At 41.5% G+C, this 26,779-nt stretch overlaps 1 protein-coding gene and 1 long non-coding RNA gene across 6 annotated transcripts in view; one reads left to right on the top strand and one right to left on the bottom strand.

The window, feature by feature from the left end:
• The window catches only part of FGF1 (fibroblast growth factor 1), a 118,974-nt gene extending 102,086 nt beyond the window's left edge, over nucleotides 1–16,888 (top strand). For 2 of the 3 annotated variants that reach the window (XM_077137289.1, XM_077137290.1), the window contains 2 exons: nucleotides 8,557–8,660; nucleotides 13,670–16,888. In XM_077137289.1, coding sequence (XP_076993404.1) covers nucleotides 8,557–8,660; nucleotides 13,670–13,864 — 299 coding nt within the window. In that variant the 3' untranslated portion in view covers nucleotides 13,865–16,888. The remainder of the gene's footprint in view (nucleotides 1–8,556; nucleotides 8,661–13,669) is intronic. The other variant, XM_077137291.1, reaches the window with a different exon arrangement.
• Nucleotides 1–26,779, bottom strand: part of LOC143663919 (uncharacterized) — a 458,967-nt gene that overhangs the window by 115,910 nt on the left and 316,278 nt on the right. For 2 of the 3 annotated variants that reach the window (XR_013166227.1, XR_013166229.1), the window contains one exon: nucleotides 24,914–25,027. This is a non-coding gene — a long non-coding RNA (uncharacterized LOC143663919). Of the gene's footprint in view, nucleotides 1–6,339; nucleotides 7,425–24,913; nucleotides 25,028–26,779 lie in introns of those variants that run through there. The other variant, XR_013166228.1, reaches the window with a different exon arrangement.

The following is a 26,779-nucleotide window of genomic DNA, read 5'->3' as shown; positions in this document are numbered from 1 at the left end:
AGACCCTCCTCTTCTGCTTCCAAGATGAAGGTTCTTTCTATATCCAACCACTGCACCATGAGCATTGATGGTGGTTTCACCCCAAAAAGCTGAATCAAGAAACATATTGGACCCACAAGCCTGCCCCAGGGGTCAGGCCAGTGCAGGTTCAGGGTCCATTACCACTGTATCACTTTGGAAAAGTTACTTTTCTTTTATGTGTCTTGGTTTCCTTATTTTTAAATCAAGGGTGACAACAGTACCCGCCTCCTAGGAAAGCTGAGAGTTGAAGTGTGATAATGCTTGTAAAGGTGTTTAGCACATTGCCAGGTGCATAACAAGTGCTCAGAAAATGACAGTTCTCATCACCACCATCACCTTCGAGTCTGTTTCGTTAACGCTGCTGCGGCTCACTGGTGAGGAAGGCTCCTTCTTCAGCTTCCCCGTGGCCGTCTAGATTTGGGGCCGACGTGGCTGGCATGAAGCTGTAATGTGCTCAGGCCCCGGCCCGGCAAGCCTCACCCTGCCGGACTCTTCTGCAGAACGAGCCATGTGGGCCAGAGGCAAGGAGGGGCTCCGCGTTCGATTCTGATCTTATTTCTTGATGGGACTAATAAGTGGGAAAAGAACTGAAAAATAACCAGATCTCACCAAGGCCTCTTAGCGCGGCGCAGGCCGGCTGGGGAGCGCGCAGGACAGTCAGCCCGCCCGCTGCACCGTGGGGATGTGCCAGAGAGAGCTGTCAGGATGGGCCGGGTTGGACCCTGTTGCAAGAGGTCAGAAGGGTGGGGGGGAGTTTGCAAGCAGGAATGTTCTCCGGGGGGGCGCCCTAACGGGGTGCGATAGCCATGGTCACAGGTGATGCAAAAGGACGCCCCACCCACCCCGCCCTCGTTCCCTACAACCTTTATGATTCTACAGAAGGGATTTTTCTACATGAACATTTTTTAAAAATATTATACAATCACTGGACAAAATAACAATTTTCCGTGTCTCCTTTTTCAGACCCCTAAGGAGAGGCAACCACCTTTACACGGTCTAAGAAAAGTTTTCTTCATATATATACGCATATTCCAAACCACTGGAATTTTTTTTCCCAAACTCGGTTTTCTTCCTTCTCTATCTTTCTCTAATGTTGCACGGAGTCTGGTTTGTGGCTACGTTTTAATTATAAATGCCACTGACATAAAACAACCTCACCGAGTTCTGAATGATGCTGACCTCACTTTGGGTAAACACAGCAAAAGGACAGGAAGTCTCCAACCCAGAATAAACCAGGCATGTAATCCCTTCTGGCCCCTCTGAGCGCAGCAGTGGAAAGCAGGCTTAACAGCCACGGATGCACTATGGAGGGAGAACCTCCCTCTCCACACAGCTCCCCCATTCCCTACCTCTAACCCCCCAACACTGAATGCACCTGGTGTGACCTTATTTTTAAAGAAATCTTGGGGCAGGACAGGAAAATGCTAAGGTGTCTTGATGCTCAGAAACAGGGTGCAGTATCCCAAAGCTCACTTCTCTTGGCTTTGGCAAGCTTATAACTCTTTTCCCTTCTTTCTGTCCGTGGAAAGTAAGGGATCACATGTCTTGCCACAAATAAATCTGAGACATAATGGAAAGGCTTTGGGGAGCAGAGGGGAAAACAAAGATAGAAAATTATAGGCTCTGAGAAAAAAAGGTACAGCACTTAGCTGAGGGGTGGTACATCCAATCAAAAACTCTGGGTTCCCTTTACTCCTAAGTATGTAGAGTTCCAGGCAGGATGAGCATGGGGACAAGGTAGATACGGGATCTGCAACGGTGATTTTTGCACATTTCAGGTTATTTGACATTTATTCTGATAAATAGGCCACTCCCCAACCACTGCACCCCAATGCCTTCCTAATAAAGAAGCAGGACTCTGATTATGTGGGCACACATATTGCCACAAGTTCGCTAAGCAAACACTTCCAGTCTCCTCCAGTACATTTTTACAATGCCTGACAAATTTAAATGTCTCTAAAAAATGTACATTTATCACAATAACACCTTTTAAAAAGTTGCTTTCCATTTCTTCTGCTAAGTCAAAAGTTGCTGTCCGCCTTTTGGAATTGCAAGGAAAAAAAATAAGTACACTACAGAATATACTATTTGTCCCATTTTCCAACAAAGTAAATCTTTGGGATACTTTAAAGCCTGCTGACCTCCATGCTCATAGAGGAGAAGCCCTGAGTGTCCTGCATGGGGTAAAGGAGAGGAACACCTCTCCCTTTGCTCTGGTACTAAGTCTGATGGAGGAGGGCCCTCACCCCTCTCCTGCCTCCTCAGTTTTCCTGGTCCCTGTCTGCCCCAAGAAGACCCACCCACTAAGCGAAGGACTGGATGCAACCTGGGGACAAGGCTGAGCCGGGACACATAGCACAGGGGCCCGAGGAACAAAACTGTGACCTTTGGGCAGCTCTGTATGCACTGACAGAGAACCCCACTTCAAACATCAACCACCACCCCCAAAAAGTGTGAAGGCTAATTTAGCAATCAGCCCCTCACTCAGTATTACCAGCTAGGACTGAGCTACCAGTACCACTAGCTGGCTCTTCATGACTCAGAATTGTGTTTTTAAAGAAATAAATTCAAGGATGAAGGTAAAGTTCCTTACAGTCCCTTCCCAGTCTTAGCTGGGAGAGAAGTCTTCTCTTCCTCCCCAGAGCAACCCCTTGGATGAATTTGGTCTGTATCTAGATCATATTTTACATTTTACGACAGGTAGATTCATGAGCTATGCACATTGTTTTGTGGTTTTTTTTTCTTTTTACATCTTCATCAAGGATTTACTCAAAGTATTGTTCCATTTTCTTGATTCATGTATATTATTTTCTGCTTTTATTATTCTGAAACAGAAAGGTACACACACAGAGAGAGAGTTTTTATAGTAGCTTTTGAACTTTCTTTTTGCTTTTAGCTTAAACATGAATGGAGCGTTTGCTGTTGCGTTGTTTCATCACTCGTGGGTTCATTTGCTATGTCCCTAACTGTGTGTAAGCTTCCTGGAGGCAGGGACCCTGAAGGCAGGGACCCTGAAGGCAGTTTACAAAGGGAACGCTGGCACCCAACTCAGTTATCCACATATAGTAGATTCTCAATACACATGTGCTGACTGACCAGCTCTCTGTCCTGCTGCACGATACCGCTACGAGAGGAAAGAGCTGCTGCTTCAGGTGAGGTCTTGTGGCCAGCCCCTCTCTTTCCTGCTGAGAACTCCTTTCTCTTGTTCTCTCCTCCTGGCTCTTCCTCGGCAGCAGCTGCAGGAGGATGTAGGTCTGGAAAGCTGGAATGAAGTCTCACTAGAGAGTTGGACACCTCATCAACTCCACAAGCGGCTCTGGCTGGGTGTTACTCCTTCCTGCCAGCCCCACTTGCAGAAGGATATATGTTTAGGAAACTTAGCCAGAAAGAAATCCAGTGAAAATGAGCTATGAAACTTGGACATCCTGGAGAAATAATATTTACAGAGGAAACTCACGAGACAAACTCTCACCAGCACAACAAGGCTGGTGGAGGGGCTCGTGGCAGAGGGCTGAGGTCATGTGTGAAGCAGGCCTCTGGCTCTTGGCTACCCCTGTGAGGTCTTTCCGTGGCCATGATGGGACTCCCCTGAAAGCATCATACCCCTACTTGCTCCCGTGTTAAGACCAATGGGTACCATCCAAGGCAGCAGAACAGAAATGGACTAGGAACTGAAAAGCTTTGTACAGGTCTTCCTTGATTACCCTCTCCACGAGCACCTGCCCTCTGGGATTTCCCTGGCACCTATAATGTGTTTGACCAAATACCTATGTATGTGGCAGGTAGACAAAAGTCCCAGAGAACTAACATCACCCGATTCTGTGGCTGCAGATGGGAAGTGGAAGACCAGCCACCATCTTATCTGACCGTGAACACAAGGGTATCCAGGAGAGGGAGTGTGACTGAATTTGGACCAATCCATTCCACCTCCGGTTCAAAGCTAGGTTCTGTTTGTGGTTTTGTACCACCCTGTGCAAAGCACGCTCAGGTCTCCTCGCCTGTGGGGAAGGAACAAGTGCCACTTTCCTCCAGGGATCGTTGTGAGTTCACACAAGCACCTCGGACGTGACAAAGACAGTTCTAGGCATTCTCACGCCTTAAAACATTTAGTCCTCACAACCTAGTGAGGGACGGTTATGATAGATAAGGGAACAGAGGGAAGGAATGTGTCTAATGGTCCCACAGCTAATACAGAGCCAAGCTGGAACTACAATCCATGCAGCTTTTCGTTTTTGTTTCTTTAATTAGAGAAGTTGCAGGTTTACAGAAAACTCATTCAGAAAGAACAGAGGTACCATATACACCCACTCCCCATCCCCACAGCTTTCCTCATTATTTACATTTTGCCATTAGCATGGTTTGTTATGATTGATGACAAATGTTATTATAATTATACTATTAACTATTAGTCCATAGCTTATATTAGGGTTCATTCTTTGTGTTATAAAGTTCTATGGATTTAAAAACAAATTTATTCTGGTAAAAATATATACAACCTAAAATTTCCCATTTTACCCATTTTCTGATAGGCAATTGACAGGTAGTAATTACAATTACAGGGTTGTGCCACCACTACCACCATCTATTATAAAACGTTTCCATCACCTCAAACACAAACTCCGTACAACTAAGCATTAACTACCCACTCCCTGCCCCCACTCTGACCCCTGGTAACCTGTAGTCTAGTTTTTCACTCTATGAATGTGCTTATTCTAATCATTTCATATCACTGAGATCATATAACACTTGTCCTTCTGTGTCTGTATTATTTCACTTAACATGTTTACAAGGTTGATCCGTATTGAAACATGTGTCATAACTTCACTACTTTTTGTGGCCAGATAACATTCCATCGTATGTATATACCACACTTTGTTTATCCATTTGTCTGTTTTTGGACACTTGGGGTTGCTTCTACCTTGTGGAAATTGTGAACAATGCCTTTCCTAACATTGGTATACAAGTATCTGTTCGAATGTCCCTGCTGTCAGTTCTGAGTATACACCCAAAAGCAGGTATTGCTGGGTCATATGGCGGTTCTGTACATACTTTCTGAGGAAATGCCAAACTGTTTTCCACAACTTCTGCACCATCTTCTAGTCCTACCAACAATGTAGGTGCATTCCTATTTTTCCACATCCTTGCCAACACTTATTAGTTTGTTTTTTCTTCTTGTTTTAATAGTAGACAATTTAATGAGTTTGAAGTGGTATTTCATTGTGGTTTTCATGTGCTTTGATTTTGGAGCCCACACTGCAGTTCTATTTATACCAAGATAGAAGCTACATGAAGCCTAGTAAATTAAAAGTTAAGAAATAGTTGTTCCTCTTCTTTGATCTCTCCTAAACATACTAGGTCATATACTGAGAAATTGATTTTTTTTAAAAATGCATGTGAAAATTCTCTGAAAACTTTAAAGAGCAGTGAAAATACAGTATATTAAAGAATACAGCTTTTTTGCTTGTTTGATTGTTTTTTGGAAAGTGCATAGACTGGGAAATGAACCTGGGTCTCCTGCATGGAATACAGCTTTTTTGAAATGCAATTAATATACAAATCACTAATTTAAAGGATATAATTCAGTTGCTTTTAGTATATTTTCAAAGTTGTGCCACCATCTCCTCACTCAATTTTTAAACTTTTTCATCACCCCCATCACCTTTTCATTGCTGAATAATATTCCTTTGTATAGGGCATTGTTATTAAATGTATCTGTTCATTTCATAGACTGTTAGAGCTGGAGCTAACTTTGGTGATTGAACCCAAGCCCCTCCCATCTTACTGATAAGAAGACTGTGGTCAAAGGAGATTAAGTAGCCTAGCCAAGGTCACCCAGCTGGTTGGTGGCCGAGCAGAGCTTTGAGCCATACAATTCTCTCTCTTGTCCCATATCATTTAACTCCACAAAACACTGGTGGAGACACAATTCAAAGAGAACAGCTATTGAGTGACCAGTGGAACCATCTCTGCAAATTCTAGCCTAATATCATCAAATGCATTTTTGCTGTCCTGGTACAGACCAGTGTGTGAGATGCTGGGGATCCAAGGATGAACAGAACAGACAAGATCCCTGCCCTTCCTCTCGGAGCTTGCATTCTCCAGAGGAGGCAGAAATAAACCGGTAATCCCCTTAATAATGTGATGCTTGTAGGTTGTGTTAGGAGCCATGAAGAAAACAAAGGGCTGAGAAAGAAGGTGATAGGGACCAGGACAGCTTTGGCGGGGAAGCGGGGGTGGGGTGGGGGGTGGAAGAGTACTGTACATAGGGTGGCAGGGCATCTGGGATGGCCTTTTTGAGAAGGGGACAGTTAGGTTGAGGTATGGAAGAGAAGGAGCAAGACTTGTGAAGACCTGGAGAAGAAACAGGCCAGACAAAGGACACAGCATATGCAAAAGCCCTGAGAGAGGAAAAAGCTTGGTGTGTTAAAGGAACTGAGGCTAAAGCAGAATGAATGAGTGAGCAAGTGAAGAGAGGGAAGAGCCCAGATCAGAAAAGGGAGAGCCCTTCTGTCATCACCACATGCTCAGAGCTAACCAAGGATCAGAGGACCTGTGGGAAAATAGAACTGTGGCTTCCAGTTTCCTTCCTATGAATTAAATAAGCTCTATTTACCATGGGAAGCTAGGGGAGGCCCTGAGTATCTGTAGCAGAGACTTTCAAGGACAAGAGACCAGCATCTTCAATAAGGGTGACATACCCATGTATCAACCTTGGGCTGAATAAAAAGATAAGGAAAACAGAGAGAAATGAGAAATGTAGGTATAATAACAGGGGAGTGGTTAAATGATCAGGGTACAGCTACAATAGAACACAATTCAGCTGACAAAAAGAACGAGGTCAACTCTTTGGACTGACGTGGAAAGATCACCAACTCAAACTGATAAGCAAAAAAACCCAAACAAACAAAACCAAGGTGCAGGATTGTGTATACAGTATACTACCATTTGTGTAAAAAAATAGATGCGTAGGAGAGAATAATATGTATTTACTAATATATGCATAAACTAGAAGATGCATATAAAATATATCTAGGAGGGGTTTACTTGGTGATTTTCATCCCCCACCCCCCAGGAGAATCCTCACTCTGGAAGTATGGGCGAGGATCTGGTCTGTTCTGTTCACCACTGGATCCCCAGCGAGAGGGTCCGAGGGAGACTTTTCATTGTGAACTCTTATGTTGCTTCCAAATTTGAAACATACAAATGTAATTCCTATTAAAACTAAAATAAAATGAAAACAAAGGACAATCAAGGAGAGGTCTAGGACTGTGTTCAGCCCTTGTCCCTGAGCCCCTAGGGAAGCTGATCCTTGAAGAAGTTAGCTGGTCCTCCCCGACCACACTGGGTCTTCTCTGGCTCCTAGTCCAGACTTCACTGCTGATCATTGTGATTGTTGTGACAGTCTGTTGATGAAAGAAATGGTTCAGGAGAGTCAAGAATTAAAGCCGACTCCCAAATGTGAATCATTAAGGCACCTCCCTCCGAAACCACCATTATGACCAAGTGAACAAGTATCAAATAAGTACTGAACCCCAATTATGTACCCAGCACTGGAACAAAGCCCCCTGGGAGTATCATCAGTGTCAATCGGGAGAGTGCAATTCAGTGTAGCTCACAGTCCTTGCTCGCAACCCCAGAGCTTCTCGACCTTGGAAATATTGATTCTTTGGGCCAAGTAATTCTGTGTAGGGAAGGGCTTCCCTGGAATTTTACGATGTTTAGCAGCATCCCTGGCCTGTATCTACCAGATGCCAAGAGCAATATACACACACACACACACGCACACCTGCTAAGTTGTGACAACCAAAAATGTCTCCAGACATTGCCAGATGCTCCCTGGGGAACTGTCCCCATGGAGAACCATGTTCTTAACAAGTTTCCTTTTCCCAATCAGAAGCTGGAGATTTCCTCAGCCTGTACCCTGGATGGATTGCCACAGAGACTTTTGGTGGGGGAAGGGGCTGCCTGAACCTCATGGCGTGCAAGTTCCTGGAGTTTCATGGGTGGCAACCAATCCTAACACCTCTTATGTGGGAAAAACAAAATTCAGATTTTAAAAACAATCTGTTGACAAGAATCAGTTCCATGCTTAGAAGATACCCTAAAGCAGGTTAACTAAAGCAGAAGATAGTCTGGTCAAGTGCCAACTCTATAGCACCCCAACACGGCCAGAATGATGGAGCCCAGGGAATCACGTGCCATTTCCTCTTGGGGTTACTTCCCTCTGGGAAACAGGGAAGAAAGGCTGAAGTCCTGTGGAAGTACCTTTCACAGTGAAACAGGGCAGGTGAGTGGGGGAACCTGAAGCAATCTCTCCTCCCCCTTCCAAGAACATAATCCCCAACAGATAGCTTTCTTTGGAGGGTGAGCAAGGAGAAACTGTATTTCTATAGTTTTGACTAACTTGAGGTGCATCCTCGAGGGCTCTGAGAAATGAATGAGCATCATTTTCCATGGCCAACTGTCCTGGCCGCCGGGCCCTATCTGCAAAAGCTTAATGTTTATTTACTTTTGCTCGTGTTATTTTTATTTCAGTTCAGCTGCAGCTCAGTGCGGAAAGCGTGGGGGAGGTGTATATAAAGAGCACAGAGACCGGCCAGTACCTAGCCATGGACACCGAAGGGCTTTTGTATGGCTCGGTAAGTATGAGGCTGACATGCCTCCAGACACAGCCAAGGTTTGAGGTTTCCAGAATCTTGTTTCATTGAGTGATCCAGACTATAATGCAACAATTAGTCTCTGTTTGTTATTTTTTCCAGTAGGATTCCCACCCTCTATCCTGCATTATTTTAGGCACAAGCATAAAAGAGTTTCTTGCGGTATTCTCTCAAAATACTCAAACGTATTATCACATAGAGGAAATAGTGATTGAAATTTGGGTAAGTCATCGTTCACTCATTTGAGAATACCTATCCCCTTTTCATTCATTCATTCCAAAAATGTTTCTTGAGTGCCTATGATATACCAGGTACTGGGCTGGTGGTGGTGAGGGGAGGATGCAAAAAGATGACAAGATAGCTCTCTCTGTCCTCATGTGTGTTAGTTTATTAAGCTGCTGGAAAGCAATATACCAAAAATAGAATGGCTTTTAAAAAGGGAATTTAATAAGTTACAGGTTTACAGTTCTAAGGTCATAAATATGTCCTATCTAAGGCATCCAGAGAAAGATACCTTTGCTCAAGGAAGGCCAATGTGGGAAGGCATGTGGCTGGTGTTTGCTGGTCCTTGTTCCTGGTTCTGTTGTTTCCAGCTTCTGATGCCAGTAGTTTCCTCCCTAAGTGTCTGTGGGCCTTCACTTAGCTCCTCTGGGACACAGCTCCGGATTCTGGCTTGCTTAGCATCTCATGGGAAGGCACATGGTGATGTCTGCTGGGCTCTGCCCATGTCTAGGCATCTGCTCTCTTTGTCGGTACTCTAAGCATCTCCAAACACCCATCTCTGTCAACGCTGAAGCAACTGTTCTCCAAGTGTCTGTATCTGCTCTGAGGTTTCTCTAAAATATTTCCTCTTTTAAAGTATTCTAGTAATCTAATCAAGACCCACCTTGAGTGGGCAGAGTCACATCTCCATCTAATCAAAGGTCACACCTACAACTGGACGTGTCACATCTCTGTGGAGATGATGTAATCAAAAGTTTCCACCTTACAATATTGAATCATGATTAAAAGAAATAGCTGCCCCTACAAGATTGGGTCAGGATTAAAACATGGCTTTTCTGGGGTATATAACAGTCTCAAACTAGTACATTGTGCAAATGACATTTGGGACAAGTTTGTCCTTGTAATGTATTCTAGTAACTCTAGGTCATTCTAGGTGTGCCTCAAGCTTTTTGTAAAACTTGCAGAGCACAGACTCCAGCTATTTATATACTATGCATAAAAGTTTGAAAAGAGCTCCCTTTATTCTAGAAGGATCACCTAAAAAGATGAAATGTTTAATAACGTAATTCAACAAATATTTATCAGAAGGAATACAAAGAGGAATGAGCCATGTCACTGCCCTTGAGAAGTTGTTAGTCGAATAGTTTATTGAGCTGCCAAAATCTCTACATCTCCTGCTCCTTCCCTCTCACAGTTTAGATACAGCATATATTGGTCAATGTGGGAAAATAACAGAAATAGAGGTAATCTGATTTTTCCCCTTATTGACATCTCTGGTTAAAGATTTGATTGGAGAGAGAGCTGAAGCCAATAGTCCCAGGTTCAGGAGTTTTTCTGGATTTCAATGATCTCTTCTCTCTCCTAACAGTCAATAATTAATGCTTGGCTGCAATTCACAATCCGCCTTCCTTCCTTTTATGAAGATGCCTACAAAATGGCAGCCAGCATGACAGAGGAATTTAGTCTGGGCTCCCTTTAATGTATATCCAATTGCCATGTGATAGTGGGCCCAGGAAACTCTCTGAGGCTGTCAATCTTAGCCAAGGTTTGGGGTGTGAACACAGTTCATTTCTTTCATGCTGCCAGCTCAGGGTCAGAAGAGGAAGTCATCAGCCCCTAGCATCTTTTTTTCCAAAATACAGATCAAACAGGACAACTTTAAAGGTTTTCTTTGGAGTTAGATGATGACTGCTATATAGTGTACAGACATTTTTAAAAGATGGTCCTTCCAGTTGGTAATAAAATCAACCTATTCTATCTGTCTATCTAGCTATCTGTCTGTCTGTCTATCTACTTCAGGCTCATTGTAACTGAATCTCCTGCCTCTGCCACTTTGGCAATTACTTGCTCCCTCTCGGGCTCGTGTACAATGGGGAGAGTAGTGGACAGTAGCTACCACCTACAGGACGTAAGGGATCAATGACAATACACAGAGCACACCTGCCACAGGCACTGGCACATTGGAGATGCTTGATCAATGGTAGCTATAAGACAAATAATCAGCTGATAAATCCCGTGCCCTCAGTACTTCTTAGATGATATGTGACAATGTATGGCTTTTTCCCTTTAAATCAGTTTTGATGTTTATCATAGCCTTCTCTCGCTTGTATAAAAATATTGGAGAACCCCTTCAATCCAATTTTCTCTAGGCTCCAGACATCCCCTTCTCCCCCATATCCGTGGTTGTCACTGTGATTTCCCAGAAATATTCAGAGGGTTATATTAACCTATTATGCATAATATTTTTTTGCATAGAAAATTTGATAGAAATTCTAAAATATTTCAAAGCTCTGCCTCATGCTCTTGACCAATTTTAGGTATTAATCCATCCTGATTTCAATTTTTGCATATACAGAAAGGATATATTTATTTTTAAAAAATAAGTCTGAAAAGCTATATTCCAAAATATTAATAAATTTATCTCTGGAGAAGGTGGTCAATGGGTGCTTTTATATTGCGCAAATGCCTTCCCATACTTTTCAAGTTTTCTGCAGTCACTTGTGTAATTGGAAAAAATTCACAGTAAATATAAAAAAGAAAACAACTGAAACAACAGACATGAATCAGTAGTGAAATCCACATACCCTCGGGGTTGAACCATGTGCAGAACAAATGCTGACAAATTCTGGCTGTGGGGTGGAGGGAGCACCTCCGAGGTGGCTGCTGACTCACCCTGTGACTCAGCCTGTCTGCGTGACTTTGCGTGCATTGACGACTCCGGTGTAACAGAGATATCGGGGGGGCACAGTGACTGTCCTCACCTTCGTCACAGAACACGGGCAGGCATCACGCCTGCCGGGGGCCCTGCGGGGTGAGACCTCCCTGCAGGGAAGCGGGCAACCCACATGGATCCCAGACAGCCTCCTTCCCTACCCCGACAGTGCTTCAGACACTGATGCCTGGACCAAGTTTCTCTAGAGGCAGCAGAGTCATCCAATGAAATATTCTATTTGTAGCCCATCTCGTTCCAAAATGATTTAACATGTCTCACCCAGTTGTCATTTCACTGGACTATATATGAGTAAGGAGCAGGAAACTTCCTGCTACATAAATCCTAATTTATAAAAGCTAAACTTTTTTCCAGTACTTTACATTATTCTCAAGATTCAAATTCAGTCCAACACCAAGCTGGGGAGCTCCTATTATTTGCAAGGATCCATGCTAGACTGGAGAGGGAACCAAAGCTGACAAGATGCCTTCCCCTCCCTCAGTAGGGCTTACAGTCTAATGGGACAAACATGCCCCCCATAAATTAGAGAGCAATGAACAATGTGATTGGAAACCATAAAGGTAATTGTGGGTGAAGAGAGAATGTTGACATCACATGGCTTGGAATAAAACAAAGACAGATATGACAGGGGGCATACGCCTAATTATTTTCAATCCAAATATAATAATAAATGGTTTCTAAATTCTCAAAAAATAGAAAATCCAAATAACTGGGAATCTTCCCCACCCCCCATGCCGAACAGATGAATCACAAGTAAAGAAAATAGCAGTTGGTATAAATTTTTAAAAATAATTTCACTATTCAATACTTTAGTATGTTACATCTGTCTTTCCAGCTTAATAAATATACAGTTGCATTGGATTCCAGTCAAGTTTTAAAAGACATTTAGGTTGCTTCTGGTTAATTGCCACTTTTTCCAATGCTTCAAAGACCATCTTTGAAAATATATTTTGCACTTGCTCAACTCTCTCCTAAAAGTAAATTCCTAGAAGTGAAATTACTCTGTCAAGGCAAAGCCTATTTAAAATGTTGAAACAGATCGTAACATATTACCTCAGAAAGTTTCCACCGGTCTGTCTTAGCAATGGTGCATTAGAGTGCCTATTTTCTATACTCGCACCAATACTAGGGCTTATAAATCTTTTGTCTTTTCAGATACCACAGCCAAAATATGATCATTTTGTTCTGATTTGCATTTTACATTGCTAGTGAGATTGAACATATTTTCATAGATCTATTGTCCATTTGTAAAACATTGGCTCAAACATGACATTTTGGTAAAATCTATATCCATTTAGCCTTATTTGTCTTTCTGTGTTTATATACATGAAGACATGTAGGGAAGGATGTTCACCAACAGCTAATAGCTGCCTATATCTGGTGGTGAGCTCTGGGGTGGTTTCTCCTTTTTCTTTTTCTTTGAAGTAAAGTTGTGATTTTCAGAAAAACATACATTATTTTCTTAAGCATAAAAAAGTAAAGTTATTTTGATTTTTTTTAAATCCTCATTTAAGTTCTAGGACATGTTTTATGTATAAGACAAAGTTTGGACCAAATTGTATGCCCATTACAATACTGAGGTAAAACCCTGAGAGTTTTAGTGAAATCCACTGGGATAAAGAGTAATATTAGTAGATTTTCACAGTTTTCTTCAAGTCCAAACTTGAAACACTAACACTGCATCACAGCCTGGTTTTAGCTGTTTTGAGTGTTTTCCTATGGGCCAGGCCTCCAGAGAGACAAAGGGCCCAGCCTCTTAGTCTAGCAGGATCTCCCCAACAGTGGAGTCCCGACTCCAGAGGATGGCAAGTGGGCAGGGGGCGGGAAAAAGCAGCTACCATGCACTGAAGGTCCGCAGTGTGCCGGGCACTGCTCTGAGTCCCCACCACCTCTGAAATAGGTGTCGTGACTACCCCGCTTTTCCTGAGGAGGAGAATGAGCACAGAGAGCTGCAGCAGCTTGTCCAAGGGCATACAGCCAGTCCCTGGAGGCGGCCCCTCACTAACCGCTCTCCTCTCCTTTGGTGTTCCCTTTTTAGCAGACACCAAGCGAGGAGTGCCTGTTCCTGGAGAGGCTGGAGGAAAACCATTACAACACCTACACATCCAAGAAGCACGCAGAGAAGAATTGGTTCGTTGGGCTGAAGAAGAATGGAAGCAGCAAACGCGGTCCCCGGACTCACTATGGCCAGAAAGCCATATTGTTTCTCCCCCTGCCAGTCTCCTCTGATTAGAGAAATGTGTTCTGGGCACTGACCATCCCAGAGGCGTCTCAGGGGGTCCTCATCCCGCTCACCCCAGAATGTTCCCTTGACCATTGGCTGCGCTAACCCCTGGCCCGCCCACAGGACCTGAATTTGTAAGCAAAGCGCTTCTAAATGCCCAGTTCACTTTGTTGCAGAGCCCTTTACCCCAGCAACAGTTTGGAAGAGAGGGACCAAATCGCTTCTAGGGTTCTCTGGCTGGCCGGTCTGGGTCTGGGTTGGATGACCAGCTGCTTCTCGGCAACTGCTACAGGCTGTGCCTCTCAATGCCAAGGTGACGTATGCCGACGGTTCTGTCAAATAGCTGCAGGCAATTTCCCTCTACTGAGTAAATCTTGTCTGCTCTTCCCCCACATGTCTAGCATGACTCCCCTTCTTTAAAACACCCCACAGATATCAGCAAATTGGAGGAGGGCAGCATCCATGAGTAGCAACAGGGAGAAAGAGATCCCCTCCCTAAGAACAGAAGGGGTTTACGATGGGAAGAGGAGATGGGTATGGGTGGACCAGGTGAAGGGGGTGGGGCTCAGCCACGAGAAAGCAGAATAAACTCATAGCTTCAGGAGTTACTGCAATTGCTTGGCTTTCCCAAGGTCACTCGGCAGCAGGAAGCCACTGGGTGTTGTCGGGTGGAGAGCAGGAGAAGAGGTCTCTTGATAAAAGCAGGGACCTGGGATGTTGATAAATCCACCTGGGTGTGGTGAGTGAGCGTGGGAGTGATGAGAAAGAAATGGAAACACTGGCCCATGGGATAATTAGCCTCCCAAAGCGAAGGATTGTATAACTGGGAAGGAAAGAGAGAGTGACACCCTGAACCACCGGGAAGCAGAGGCCCTTGGGTCCCAGGACAGTGTCCCCTGCAGATCTTGTTTAAATGTAGATTCCAACTCAGTGCAGCTGGTGAAGTTTTTGCATTTCTGACAAATTCCCAGGGCTGCGATGCTGCTGTATTACTCCAACATACTTTAAGTTGCAAGGCTCTAAAGAATGTTTTTCAAATGAAGGCGGCTCAAACCCCCATCCCTCCCCTTGGCCTCCAAAATACACAGCCCGCAGTCCTGAACGGCCAGGCAGCATCTACACTAATTCCATCTGTATCGAGCAGCACAGTTTGCAAGGCGCTTTGACCCGATGTCTACAAAATGCCCTCTTAGAAGATATACAAAAGCATACTTAAAAAATGTTAAACCCTCACAAACAGCTTTTCCCAAGAGACCATTTATGTTATGATTCCTTGTATAAATATGCTTCCCACTTCAGGTAAACTTGACCTAAGTGGCCAGCAAATTAGAAAAATCATTTGTCTCTGACATATGGTTCTGATGCCATGTAAAGACCTTTCATAAGCCATTTAAATTTATTGTGTATGCTTTAACCATATTTTAAAATGTATAGCTGGAAGGCAGTTAAAATGACTAGCATTCAGCCACTGAGGCTGATAATAATAGGAGACAATAGATAAGCTATTCAATTATCTTCTACTTATATAGCACATGTTGTATGAAATGAGATTTTTCTTTGTTTTCCACCGTGCTGAAACAAATTTTCCTTAGAAAATGGGGACTCTTAAGCAACGATGTGGTAATTGTGATATAAGTTTATGAAAGCGTAAGCTCATGGTTTAAACAGGTTAGAAGTAATTATTAATTGGAAAATAATTCCTTAGTAATTGAACTGTGTATTCAGAATGACAGAAAAACGATGGTTTGTGAAACTTCAATGTGATAGTGCAATTGAGAAATTGAACTAAATAAGTTAACATTATGGCTAATAACGTCATTCTGTATTTGTACAGCAAAACAACTTCACAACTCTTTTCTTTTTGTAACTTTGGATAAGATGATTCTGGTTTATTTATGTAAATCGTTGCAGGCAAGTTGGGGATAATGCAGTGTAGCTTGACATCGCCTTCTATGGATTTGGCCAGAAAAAGATACCCAGAGAGGAAATCCAAGATATTTATAATGGTTCATAATTTTGAGTATATGAATCAAATTCAATTATAATATTGACCATGAAAAATTATACACTTTGCTAATAGATGAAGCCGGGACCCAAACTTTGTAGTAGAAACACCATTGTGACATGACACCCTTGGCCCAGTCATCGTTCATGTATTAAGTGCCTACTGTGTGACAGGCACTGTACTGGGTGGTGGACACCTTGCGAACTTTGTCTGTCTGGTTTGCTGCTGTCTTCTCTCCCAGGGCATTATATTTATGATGGAAGATGCTATGGATTCACTTCTTTCAGTTACGTAAAAACATAGACTTTGTATTTCCTATTGAGCAAGAAGCAAGTAACAGAAATCCAGGTTTTAGAAGAATTGGCAACCCCAGCATAAGACAAACTCCTATCAAAGTCTCAGAAGACATGGCAAGCCAAAGCTAACATTTTCAAGGGCAGAGACATATCAGCTTTAGGGGTACTGCTTTCAAGTCAGGAAAATAATCTGTAAGGATCTTGTAAGAAGAGAGTGGCAGGCTATTCCCTGCTCCATTTTAAACATGCTCCTTAAACATGGAAACACATTTATGGCTCTTTCTTCCTTCAATGAGTCTTGTAGCCGTGCTCTCTGTCTTGTGCCTCTCATGTGGATTCATTTTCAGGCCAACTGTTATGAGCTGCCTGACAGTACAAAGTGTGGGGAGCATATGTGCTTTTGGTTGTTTTCAATGTGGTGGTGGTGGTGGTTCTTTTTCTGTTTCCTTGGAAGGGATGCCAATTAAAGCCTCCTATGACCAACAGTGTGAACTTACAGAAAACGGAATGGAGCACAGTCTGTAACTGAAGAATCAGGTCTTGCTTTGCACTGCAGGCAACGGAGGCCAAGTCCTCAGGCTCCTGTAGCATACCGCCTAAATCAACCGAAATCCCGGGCTGCAAAGCAAACCTCTGATGAAGAAGTTGTCTGCCATTTTGCATTACTGTCTTCTTTTTCCTGTATCACAGCATGTACCTTACAAATATTAATAAATGTTCCATTAATAGGTGGATATGCCTCTGAGTTTCTCAGCATCCTGATGCATCATCTTTCTATCAAAGGATTACCTCCAGCATCCCTGAGATGTATCTGCTTTGCTTCCTACACTTTTGTCACCATGTATGAGACTTTAAGGCTGACAGGAAAAGCTAAGGCAGAAACACTTTTCATTTTGTTTGAAAACTTAAGGCCATGTTGACGATTTTCATGGACTCTGTCAGGGAAATAGATACATTAGAGAAGTGTGTGCCCTGAACAGCCAGGTACAATAAGTAACTCAGTTATATTTTTTCTTCACAGTCTAAGCCATAAAAAATTATGCTACTTTTTAAAGAGTTGATCAACTTGTGCTTAGGCAAAGATATATGACCTGAAAAAAAAAAAAATGAAGGATTTATTTACAATCTTAAGTCAATGACAAAAGAGAATATCTTTTGTATCTCATCTAAGCCCTGATGTGGGGCTGGAGGTTCACCCATGAGATTTTCTGAATGATCAGACTAAGCAAAGTCTTCTTAGGTACATTTCTGAATCTTACTGCTTCTTATTCTTAGGAGAGAATAACACTGTTATGTGTAACACATCATAGCAAAATGAGATCTCTCACACATACACATGCACACTCACCCTCACACATGTGGGTGCATCACCTATAAAAAACATTTGGGTAGGGTTTGCTCACTCTGCTAATTGCATACTCTAATCAATCCCTCCTTTTCCTTTAATATTGCCTAAGGTAACGTTTTTCTACTTTGTGGGGCTTGATCCACAGTAAGTACTGCATTTTACATCATAACTCTGCACACACATACACTTAACCTCAACTGAAAAAAAAATTCACAAAAATGTCACCCAGACTTTTCTATTGCACTCCACTAAAAAATACTGGTCAAAAATCTATTAGACTGATTTCACTGCACTAATGAATAACAACCACCATCTGAACAGCACTGGCTTAAAGCAACAGACAGCAAGGCCAAACTAGGGTCCTGTGTTATGACTTCAGTGTTTTCAAAGTCATGGTTTATTCTTCAATAAACAAGCCATGGGGACATCCTGTCCCCCATGAACCATCTGCTCTGGTGGCTTGTGAATTCTTTTAGCCTGGTGTGAGACTAAACATGCACAATGAACGTAACGATGCAGATTCCACAAGCACCCACTGCTGCCTTCAGTGCTGGTCTTAGCAGATTTCTGCTCTTGGAAAACCTGAGACTTTGACCTCTCCCCCTCCTGTGGAATTCTCATCACCTTGAATCTTGAGGTCATTCTCTCCCTAATTCCCACAGTCTTCACTTCATTCCTCTCTCCTGCTCCAAAAGTTCCAATTTCATAATCACTTATAAGCACATCATAAAAAGCAGACCAAGCCAGGAAATGGCTATAAACCCGGGGCCTCCGAGTATCACTCCACTCCCTCACTTTTGAGAAATTATCCTCTCACCCCTTATCTACCTAAAAAAAACAGTTTACCATTCATTTACTCAGTCATAAGATAAATGCTGTTGCTGCTGGAATGCAGCTTGTACAGGAATTTAAAACTTTCCATCCTTGCTGAGCCAACTGAAAAAAAGCAATTCTATGACCTAAATGTTTAAGGAGGTTTAGGGTAGTGAAGAATTGGTCTCTTGTGGGTGAATCTGATTGCAAAAGAAAAAAACAGAAATGGCGTCACTGCTTCTCATATTTACCTGAATGATGTCCTATTTGCTATGGGCTGGGTGGGAGAAGAGGAATCTCAAACTCTAGGCACTTTTTTTGGATGACTGTTATATTAACAAGTATGGTAACGGTGGCGCATCAATAACTATGTGGCTTTAAATGAACTTTCCAAAATCAACAAAAATTATTTTCAGAAGCTATAAGTGACAATGCAAGTATTTTTAAGTTCAACCAAGCGGTGGGATTTGTATGTTCTCTATTTCAAGATTACGAGACATGACTTGTTTGAGAACCATTATACTGAAATGATGGCTCCTAAAAAGTGGCACCTCCCTCCTTCCCACTCCAATCCCTAAACCTGTTTCCCACCCTCAGAAAGAAATTCCCTTTGCCATTGGTTATACAGAAAATATACTCTAACATCCAGTTAGGGGACTTAGAGCTTCAGGCTTGGGGATCTTACATCTTAGCACTCTGGATCCCAAAAAGTCATCTAACAAAGCTCAAGTTACAAGAGAAATGGATTGGATGACTATAGGAATCTGTCTACAAAGTTGTACCCGGTTGGCGGTTGCCATATTGACCATAACATACTACTTAGTTTTTTACCCTAGATACAAAATTAAGAATAGAAAACTGGTCACACACAGCTTGAAGCCAGTGGGTGGGTTTCCTCTATAGAAGGGAGACATTGCAGTAGCTAGTTATTGAGTCTTCTGATGGGTCTGAGAATGTCTGTGATGTAGGGAGGAGGGATTTCCCAAATTGATTTCTTCTCCTTAGTTCCCGCTGTCACACAGGCTAAGTTTACATATTCCACAGATAAACATTGCTGTCTTTTAGTACACAAACAAGGAAAACCTCACCATGTCCTTGATGTGTTTTCTATCAGCCTTAATGAAGGGTTAGACACTCTCTGTCTGGAACTTTGTTAAATTTAAGGATTTGGTCCACTTGGCCACTGTGTTTGGGGATGCAGATATAGACAGAAAGTGTATGTAAATCATAACAGAAACACACTTCATTGTGATTTCCACATTTCATGTTTTCCTGCTTTAGGGAAATTTTTTTTAGTCCGGCCAGAGATACATATAGGAGCAAGAGTTTACATTATTTTATTGATATGCCTCAGCATATCAATAAAATGTTATAGGTATGTTATTATATATTAATATGCTTTCCGTGGATCTGGAAAAACAGGATTGTTCGTAGCCTGGGAATGTCAGTAATTTCTTCTGGAAATGAATAGTAAAAGCTGTGGCCTCCCCAAATGACAACACCACGTTAGCAGCACTGACACTGACCCGGGAAATACTGCCTGCTTCAGGACCGGCCAGATTATTTCTGATAAAACAGGACAAAATTGTAAATCCAGGACAGTGTTCACAGAGGACAAATGAGAGGGACAGTTGTTTCTATATCCTTGGTGCTATTGGAATTTGTTGTGTTATATTTTATTGAAGTGAAGAAATGGGTTTTAGAGATCATTTGCAAATGTGTAACTCCCAGGCAACTTGGACAGCTAGGAAGGGTTTGATAGAGCAGAGGGCTACAGAGTACAGTACAGTCCTTAAGAAAAAAAGCAGCAATAAGTTGAAAATGAAGCATCTTTCCTTAATTCCCTCACTGACTCATCCATCACACATCATTTATTGAGTGCCTACCATTGTATTAGCCAGGGTTCAGTCAGGAGATGGAAACCACACCAATAATATGAACAGGGGATCTTAATGCCCAGAATTAGTAACTAATGAAAGGGGATTAATGGCTAAGAGAGGTAAGGAGAGCTCTAAAGAATATCGGAATAGCAAATATGGGGGGCAGCTACTACCTCCAGGGCCACAGAGAATGTTCAAGGAAGGAGCGAATTTGGAAGAAGGCATCTTCTCAAGGATCACATTCAGACCTCATCAGAGATGGCGTGGCAGTGACCCACTGGAGGGTGGAGAATTTCATTGATGTACCTCAAAGAGCTTTCCACAGGGGTGCTGTGAAACTCTGGGAAGCCACCCCCTGTGAGGCAGCAAAACTCTCAGAAGGGTAGGCACCACCAGGTCTCCCACTGGATGAGCCCTCTGACCACCATGCCGTGGGAGCACAGGAAAAGCACAGGAATCCAAAAGAGTAGCCCCTTCCTCTTGCAGTCTCCCTCCAATGTCCTAATAAGCCCCACACTGCATCAACTGGCAAAGGAGAAATGTTTACAGGGTCCAGTTCCAGTATCACAGTTAGGCAAAGAAGAGTGGATTTAGAGTAGAAAGGCAATAAGTCGGTATATGGTGCAACCATATTTAGACACTCAGATACAGAGCATTCAAAGACGAGGAAGTATGGATCTTATTCTTAAAAAGCTTATTATAGTAGTAAAGTCCCTATATAGAACTGTCCATTTTTGTCTTTGTTCCCTTTTTGAAAATGCTACTGACTTTCAAGCCCTCTGAGCAGCTCAGAAGAGTACCATGTACATTCAAGTTATTTTCTTTACATATTGTTAATCATTCCCTAATTTAAATCAACCCTAAACAATGTAATATACATGTACAAAAGAAGATATCTTTGGAGCCAGATTACCAGAGTTGGAATTCTGGCTTCCCCCATTTATTGACATTATAACCATGGGCAAATTACTTAACCTATAGGTTAACTGATCAGCCTAAAATCAAATTACTTGATTATAACCATACATCAAAGAGAGTAGCTTGTTTTTTTTTTGCATGGGCAGGCACTGGGATCAAAACCAGGTCTCTGGCATGGCAGGCGAGAACTCTGCCACTGAGCCACTGTGGCCCACCCCAAAGAGAGTAGTTTTCTACTCTGAATATACAAACAGTACCAGCTTCACAGGGTTTTGGGGAGGATTAAGCGAGATGGAGGCATGCAAAGCATTTTTAATATAATATTTTCCATATGATAACTGTTAAATAAATATTTGCTATTTTTTAACATAGAAAAATCAATTTTATTTCTATATACTAGCAATGCATATGTGGATGCCAAAATTAAAAAGACAATACTGTGTTAGTCAGGGTTCTCTAGACAAATAGAACTGACAGGAGATTAGACAGATTTAAATAAATAGATTTATTATATTCTATAAACATTTCATTTTATAAAAATTTTAGTAATACTTACATAAATATATATAAATATTGAGAGGTTTATTATAGGAATTGGCTCACATGACTATGGGGATTGGTAAGTTTGAATTCTGTAGAACAGGCTATAATTTGGAAACTTGATGAATGTGCTCAGGAGAAGGTGACTGGATCGAGTAGAGACAAAAATTCTTTCTGATTGCTGAAATCCTAGTTCTCATTTTAAGGCCTTCAACTGATGAGGAGTCTCCTCTCATTGCTGAAAGTAACCTCTGTGTTGATTGTAGATGCAATAGGCCATGAATGCAATTAACTGACTCTAGATGCAAATCCATCTGAGAAATATGCTCACAGTAACAACAGGCCAGTGTTTGCTTGACCAAACAATTAGACACCATAAACTAGCCAAATTCATACATGAAATTAACCATCATAAATATCATTTACAATTACTCAAAAAAGTCAAAAACTTAGGTTTAAATCTAATAAAAACTTAGAGGAATTATATGCTAAACAGTATAAAGTATCGATTAAAGAAGCTAAAGATCTAAGTAAGTGAAAAGGAAACTATTAATATGAAAAGCAAAAAATAGTTCACCAAGTATAAGTTTTGAAATATCGGAACATTTGAAATGGCCTATTTTAATAAAGCTTCTTCAGAGCTTTTTTTTTTTTTTTTTTTTTTTAAAGGAAAGACAGAGAGAAGGAAGGAAGGGAGGAAGAAAGGGAAACATTTTCTTGTTTTTATTGTATTTTGTTTCTCCGTTTTTGTTACGTGGGCTGGGGCCGGGAATCGAACCGAGGTCCTCCGGCATAGCAGGCAAGCACTTTGCCCGCTGAGCCACCGCGGCCCGCCCCTGAAATGGCCTATTTTAATGGAATTTCAAACCAAACTTGAACAATTTGACAGACTGTGTGTGTGAGCCAATAAATTCTTAAAGTTATTTTATAATTCACTAAAAAATTTGCAGTAGTCCTTTAACCATGGAATTACCACACCATTGCAAGGTGTTAGTAATAGGGTGGCATATGGGAATCCTGTATTTTTTTTTAACTTTTTATATTATATAGTATATCATACATACAAAGCAAAGAAATAAAAAAGCAATAGTTTTCAAAGCATTCTTCAATGCTTTGAAACACTGAACAAGTAGTTACAGGACAGATCCCAGAGGCTATTATTTTTATAATAAATATAATTATGTACATTATTGAATAATAAAACAGGGATAAAAATCTTTTTGATTCTCCATTGAAGTTCCCAGGGATCAAGTTCATGTGTCTATATTTGGAGAGACCAGATGAGGATCTTAATTGACTCCAAATTAAGGCCCAGATTATGGCCTATGGTAGTTTGAGTTGAGCAGGCCTCATCTGGGCTATTGCATCTCAATCAAAATATCACACAGTAAATGAAGTTTGACAAGTTAAAAAAACATTATGTGGAGAGTGACAGGAATAGTGGAGGGCCAGACAAACATAAAGAAAAACAGAAACAAAACAAAACAAAAAAAAGTTGACTACATATTTTCAGTAATGAAAACAATGTGGTACTGGCATAAGATAGACATATAGACCCATAGGATAAAATCGACTGTCCAGAAATAAAGCCATACATCAACAGCTAATCAATTTTCAACAAGGGTGCCAAGTCCACTCAATTGGAGAAAGAACAGTCTCTTCAATAAATGATACTGGGACAACTGGATATCCACATGCAAAAGAATGAAGTTGGATCCCTACCTCCCATGATATACAAAAATTAACTCAAAATGGATCAATGACCTAAACATAAGAGCTAAAACCATAAAACTTTTAGGAGAAAACTTAGGGGGAACATCATCTGACCTTGAATTCAGCAATGATTTCTTAGATATGATACCAAAAGTGTGAGCAACAAAATAAAAAGATAAATTGAACTTCATTCAAATTAAACACTTGTGTGTCTCAAAGGATAAGAAAGCGAAAAGACAACTATAGAATGGAAAAAAATTTTTCAAATCATATATCTGATAAAGAACTGGCATGCAAAGTATATAAAGAAATCCTACAATTTTTAACAACAAAAAGACAACCCAATGTTAAAAATGAGAAAGGTATGCAAACAGACAAGCGCATGAAAAGATGTTCAACATCATTAGTCATTAGGGAAATGCAAATCAAAAACACAATGACATACAACTTCACATCCACCAGGGTGGCTAGAATTTTTAAAAATGGAAAATAAGTGTTGACAAGGATGCAAAGAATTAGGAACTCTCACAGATTTTTGGTGGGGGTGTAAAATGGTTAGCCACTATGGAAAACAATTTGGCAATTCCTCTAAAAGCTAAACATAGAATTATCTTATGTCCCTGAAATTCCACTCCTAGATATATACCCAAAAGCACTGAAAACAGTACTCAACAAGTGCAAATACATTTCACAGCAGTATTATTTACAATAGCTAAAAGGTGAAAACAACCCAAATGTCCATCAATAGATGAACAGGTAAACAAATTGTGCTTTATATATACAATGGAACATTTAGTCATAAAAAGGAATGACGATCCAAGGCATGCTACAAGATGGATGAAACCCCAAAACATCATGATAAGTTTAAGAAGTCAGACACAAAAGTCGAGATATCACATGATTCATTTATATAGAATGTCCAGAATAAATAACAATACAGAGACAGAATACAGATTAGTGGTTGCTAGGGGCTGGGGGGAGGGGAGGTGGGGAAGAATGGGGAGAAACTACTTACTGGTTTGGATTTTGAATCTAGATAGAGTTGGTTTGCACAACATTGTGAATATACTAAATGGCACTGAATTCTTCAGTTCAAAATTGTTAATTTCACTTTATTTATTTATTTATTTCGCATGGGCAGGCACTGGGAATTGAACCCAAGTCTCCGGCATGGCAGGTGGAATTCTGTCAGTAAGCTACCATCATACTGCCCTCACTGTATCATTTTTAACCTCAACATATGTAAAACCAAAACCAAAACAAACCAAGCAGGCAATAATAATGGAGCTAAATGCCATAGAGAAAAAATCTGGATGTTTGGGGAACTCTACATGGGGGCATTGAGGGTAAAGCTTGCTGAGGAGGTGACCCAACGCTCAGAAGGACCATGACCAGAGTTCCAGTGCTGTCCAAACAATGCTGAAGCCCTGTCATACAGAGCTGAGGACATAGAGATGACTTTTGTCCACTCCTCCAGCCTCAGGCCCATCCCTCCTAGCTCCCAGAATTTTCTACATGCCCTTGGGACATGCATTGTCAGCCTACCTCTTGTTCGCAGGCTCCCAGATTGTAATCACATACAGATCAGCGATGTTTCTTTCCTTTCTCATTTCCACCTGGAATTTCAGGACTGGAAACTCAGCTGAGTTCACAGTTTAGCTGGGGAACAAGATATATAAACAAATGGTTAGAATATAATATAGGAGGGATTAAAAGAAATCTGTGCAAAGATGTACAAGCTTTACTCAACAGTTTCCCTGAGGAAGTGATGTGATAGCTGAAGGAGGACTAAGGGTTGATTAGATGAAGAGGTGGGCATGGGTAGTGAAGAATAGTCCACATAGAGGCAGCAGCATGAGTCAAGGCAGGAAGGAACACATGAGGCTCAAGGATGGAGAGCATGGAGTGGGGGACATAGTATGAACTGAGGCCAGTCATGGAGGTCAAGGCCAATGACCGAAGAAGGAAGTTGGAGGGACTCCATTCTCCAACATCTGAAGATAACCAAATGGAAAAAATACACATATTCATTCTCTATTCCCCCTTGCCCCATGCCATTGAATTATAACACTTTCTAGACCCTCTGCCAAAGGACACAAATAATCAGTATCAGCCTGCATGTTTCTGGCCTGGGTTCAAATGTGGGGCTCTGTGAAATGTATTCCAGACTTGAAACTTTGTATTTGCTAAATATTTAGATTCTTCCCTGAGGCTTTTATTCATTCCATCCAGCAGGTGGAGTATGGGAAAATGCTTTCTGTTCTCAAAAAATTCCCTCATATTCAAAACAAAAGGAGGGTTTGCCAGCATAGCCAAGAGCGAAAGATAGAAAAAGGAAGCAGTGATTGTGTATTTGAGTCTCATTCATATTGAAAGCATGAAGTAATTAGCTTCTTATTGCCATGTTTCCACAGATTCTGAATTGGATTTTTCTGTCCAAGTTTGGATAGCTATGCTATTAATCAGTCCAAAAGCAAATGAAGTGGCTTAAAAAGAATGACACAACCCAAAACACATCCTTCATATGAGAGTAAAACAGACAGGCAACTTGGAAATGCTTCAGAGCTGATGCCAGCTTCAAGGCTTGGGGGAGGAAGGATTTGGCTGGCTGGATGAGATGTCTTAATCTGGGTATGAAAATAGATAACACAAACATGTTTACACAGCTCTAAGGAGGAACTCAACAGCCCACATCACCCTTCAGAAACTGGCTTCTTACAACACTAAAGTCAAATTATGATCCCATGAACAAAGGAACCAAAAAGTGAGAAAGAAACTAGGAACAGGGTATTTTCAGTACTCCAGATACTGTAAAAAACACAGCTGATTCTTTATTATAACGATCTGAACTAGTGCAGTTTGTTTTTCTAGAAGGCTCTAAGACCTGACTACCTGCCAAGGAAGATAGCTCCTGAATCCTTGCTATGGAGGAAGGAATGAAAGGAAGAGCTAAGAAAGAAAAGGACTCCCTGGTAGAGTTCATAGCTTAGCGGCAGAATGTGATATATACCCAGCACCTAGAACATTAACACAGGAGGGACTAAAAGAAATATTTACAAAACACTACAGGAGCACGGGTGGGAAGAAAAGTTATTCCCAAGGGAATTAGGAAAAGCTTCCCAGAGGAGGTAACATTTGAGATGTGTCAGAAGCGATGAGCAGGTGTCCACTAGGTGGAGAAATGGGAAAAGGAAGCAGTTTTAGGTAGTCTCACCTAACTCACAGATTAGGCACTGGGGAGCGAGCTTGTAAAAGGAGAATTACACATGGTCAAAGTAACCACTGCAAAGACAACAGGGACGTGGACATAGCATCTCTCAGTATGTCCAGCACAGGGTTTTTTCCTAAATTTTAGCTCTTATAGTTAGGTCATTGATCCCTTTTTTCAGATATTAAAAAATAAATTGGATT

The sequence above is a fragment of the Tamandua tetradactyla genome, chromosome 20 (assembly GCF_023851605.1).
Source record: "Tamandua tetradactyla isolate mTamTet1 chromosome 20, mTamTet1.pri, whole genome shotgun sequence".
NCBI lineage: Eukaryota > Metazoa > Chordata > Mammalia > Pilosa > Myrmecophagidae > Tamandua > Tamandua tetradactyla.
This window is presented reverse-complemented; position numbering and strand designations above follow the sequence as displayed.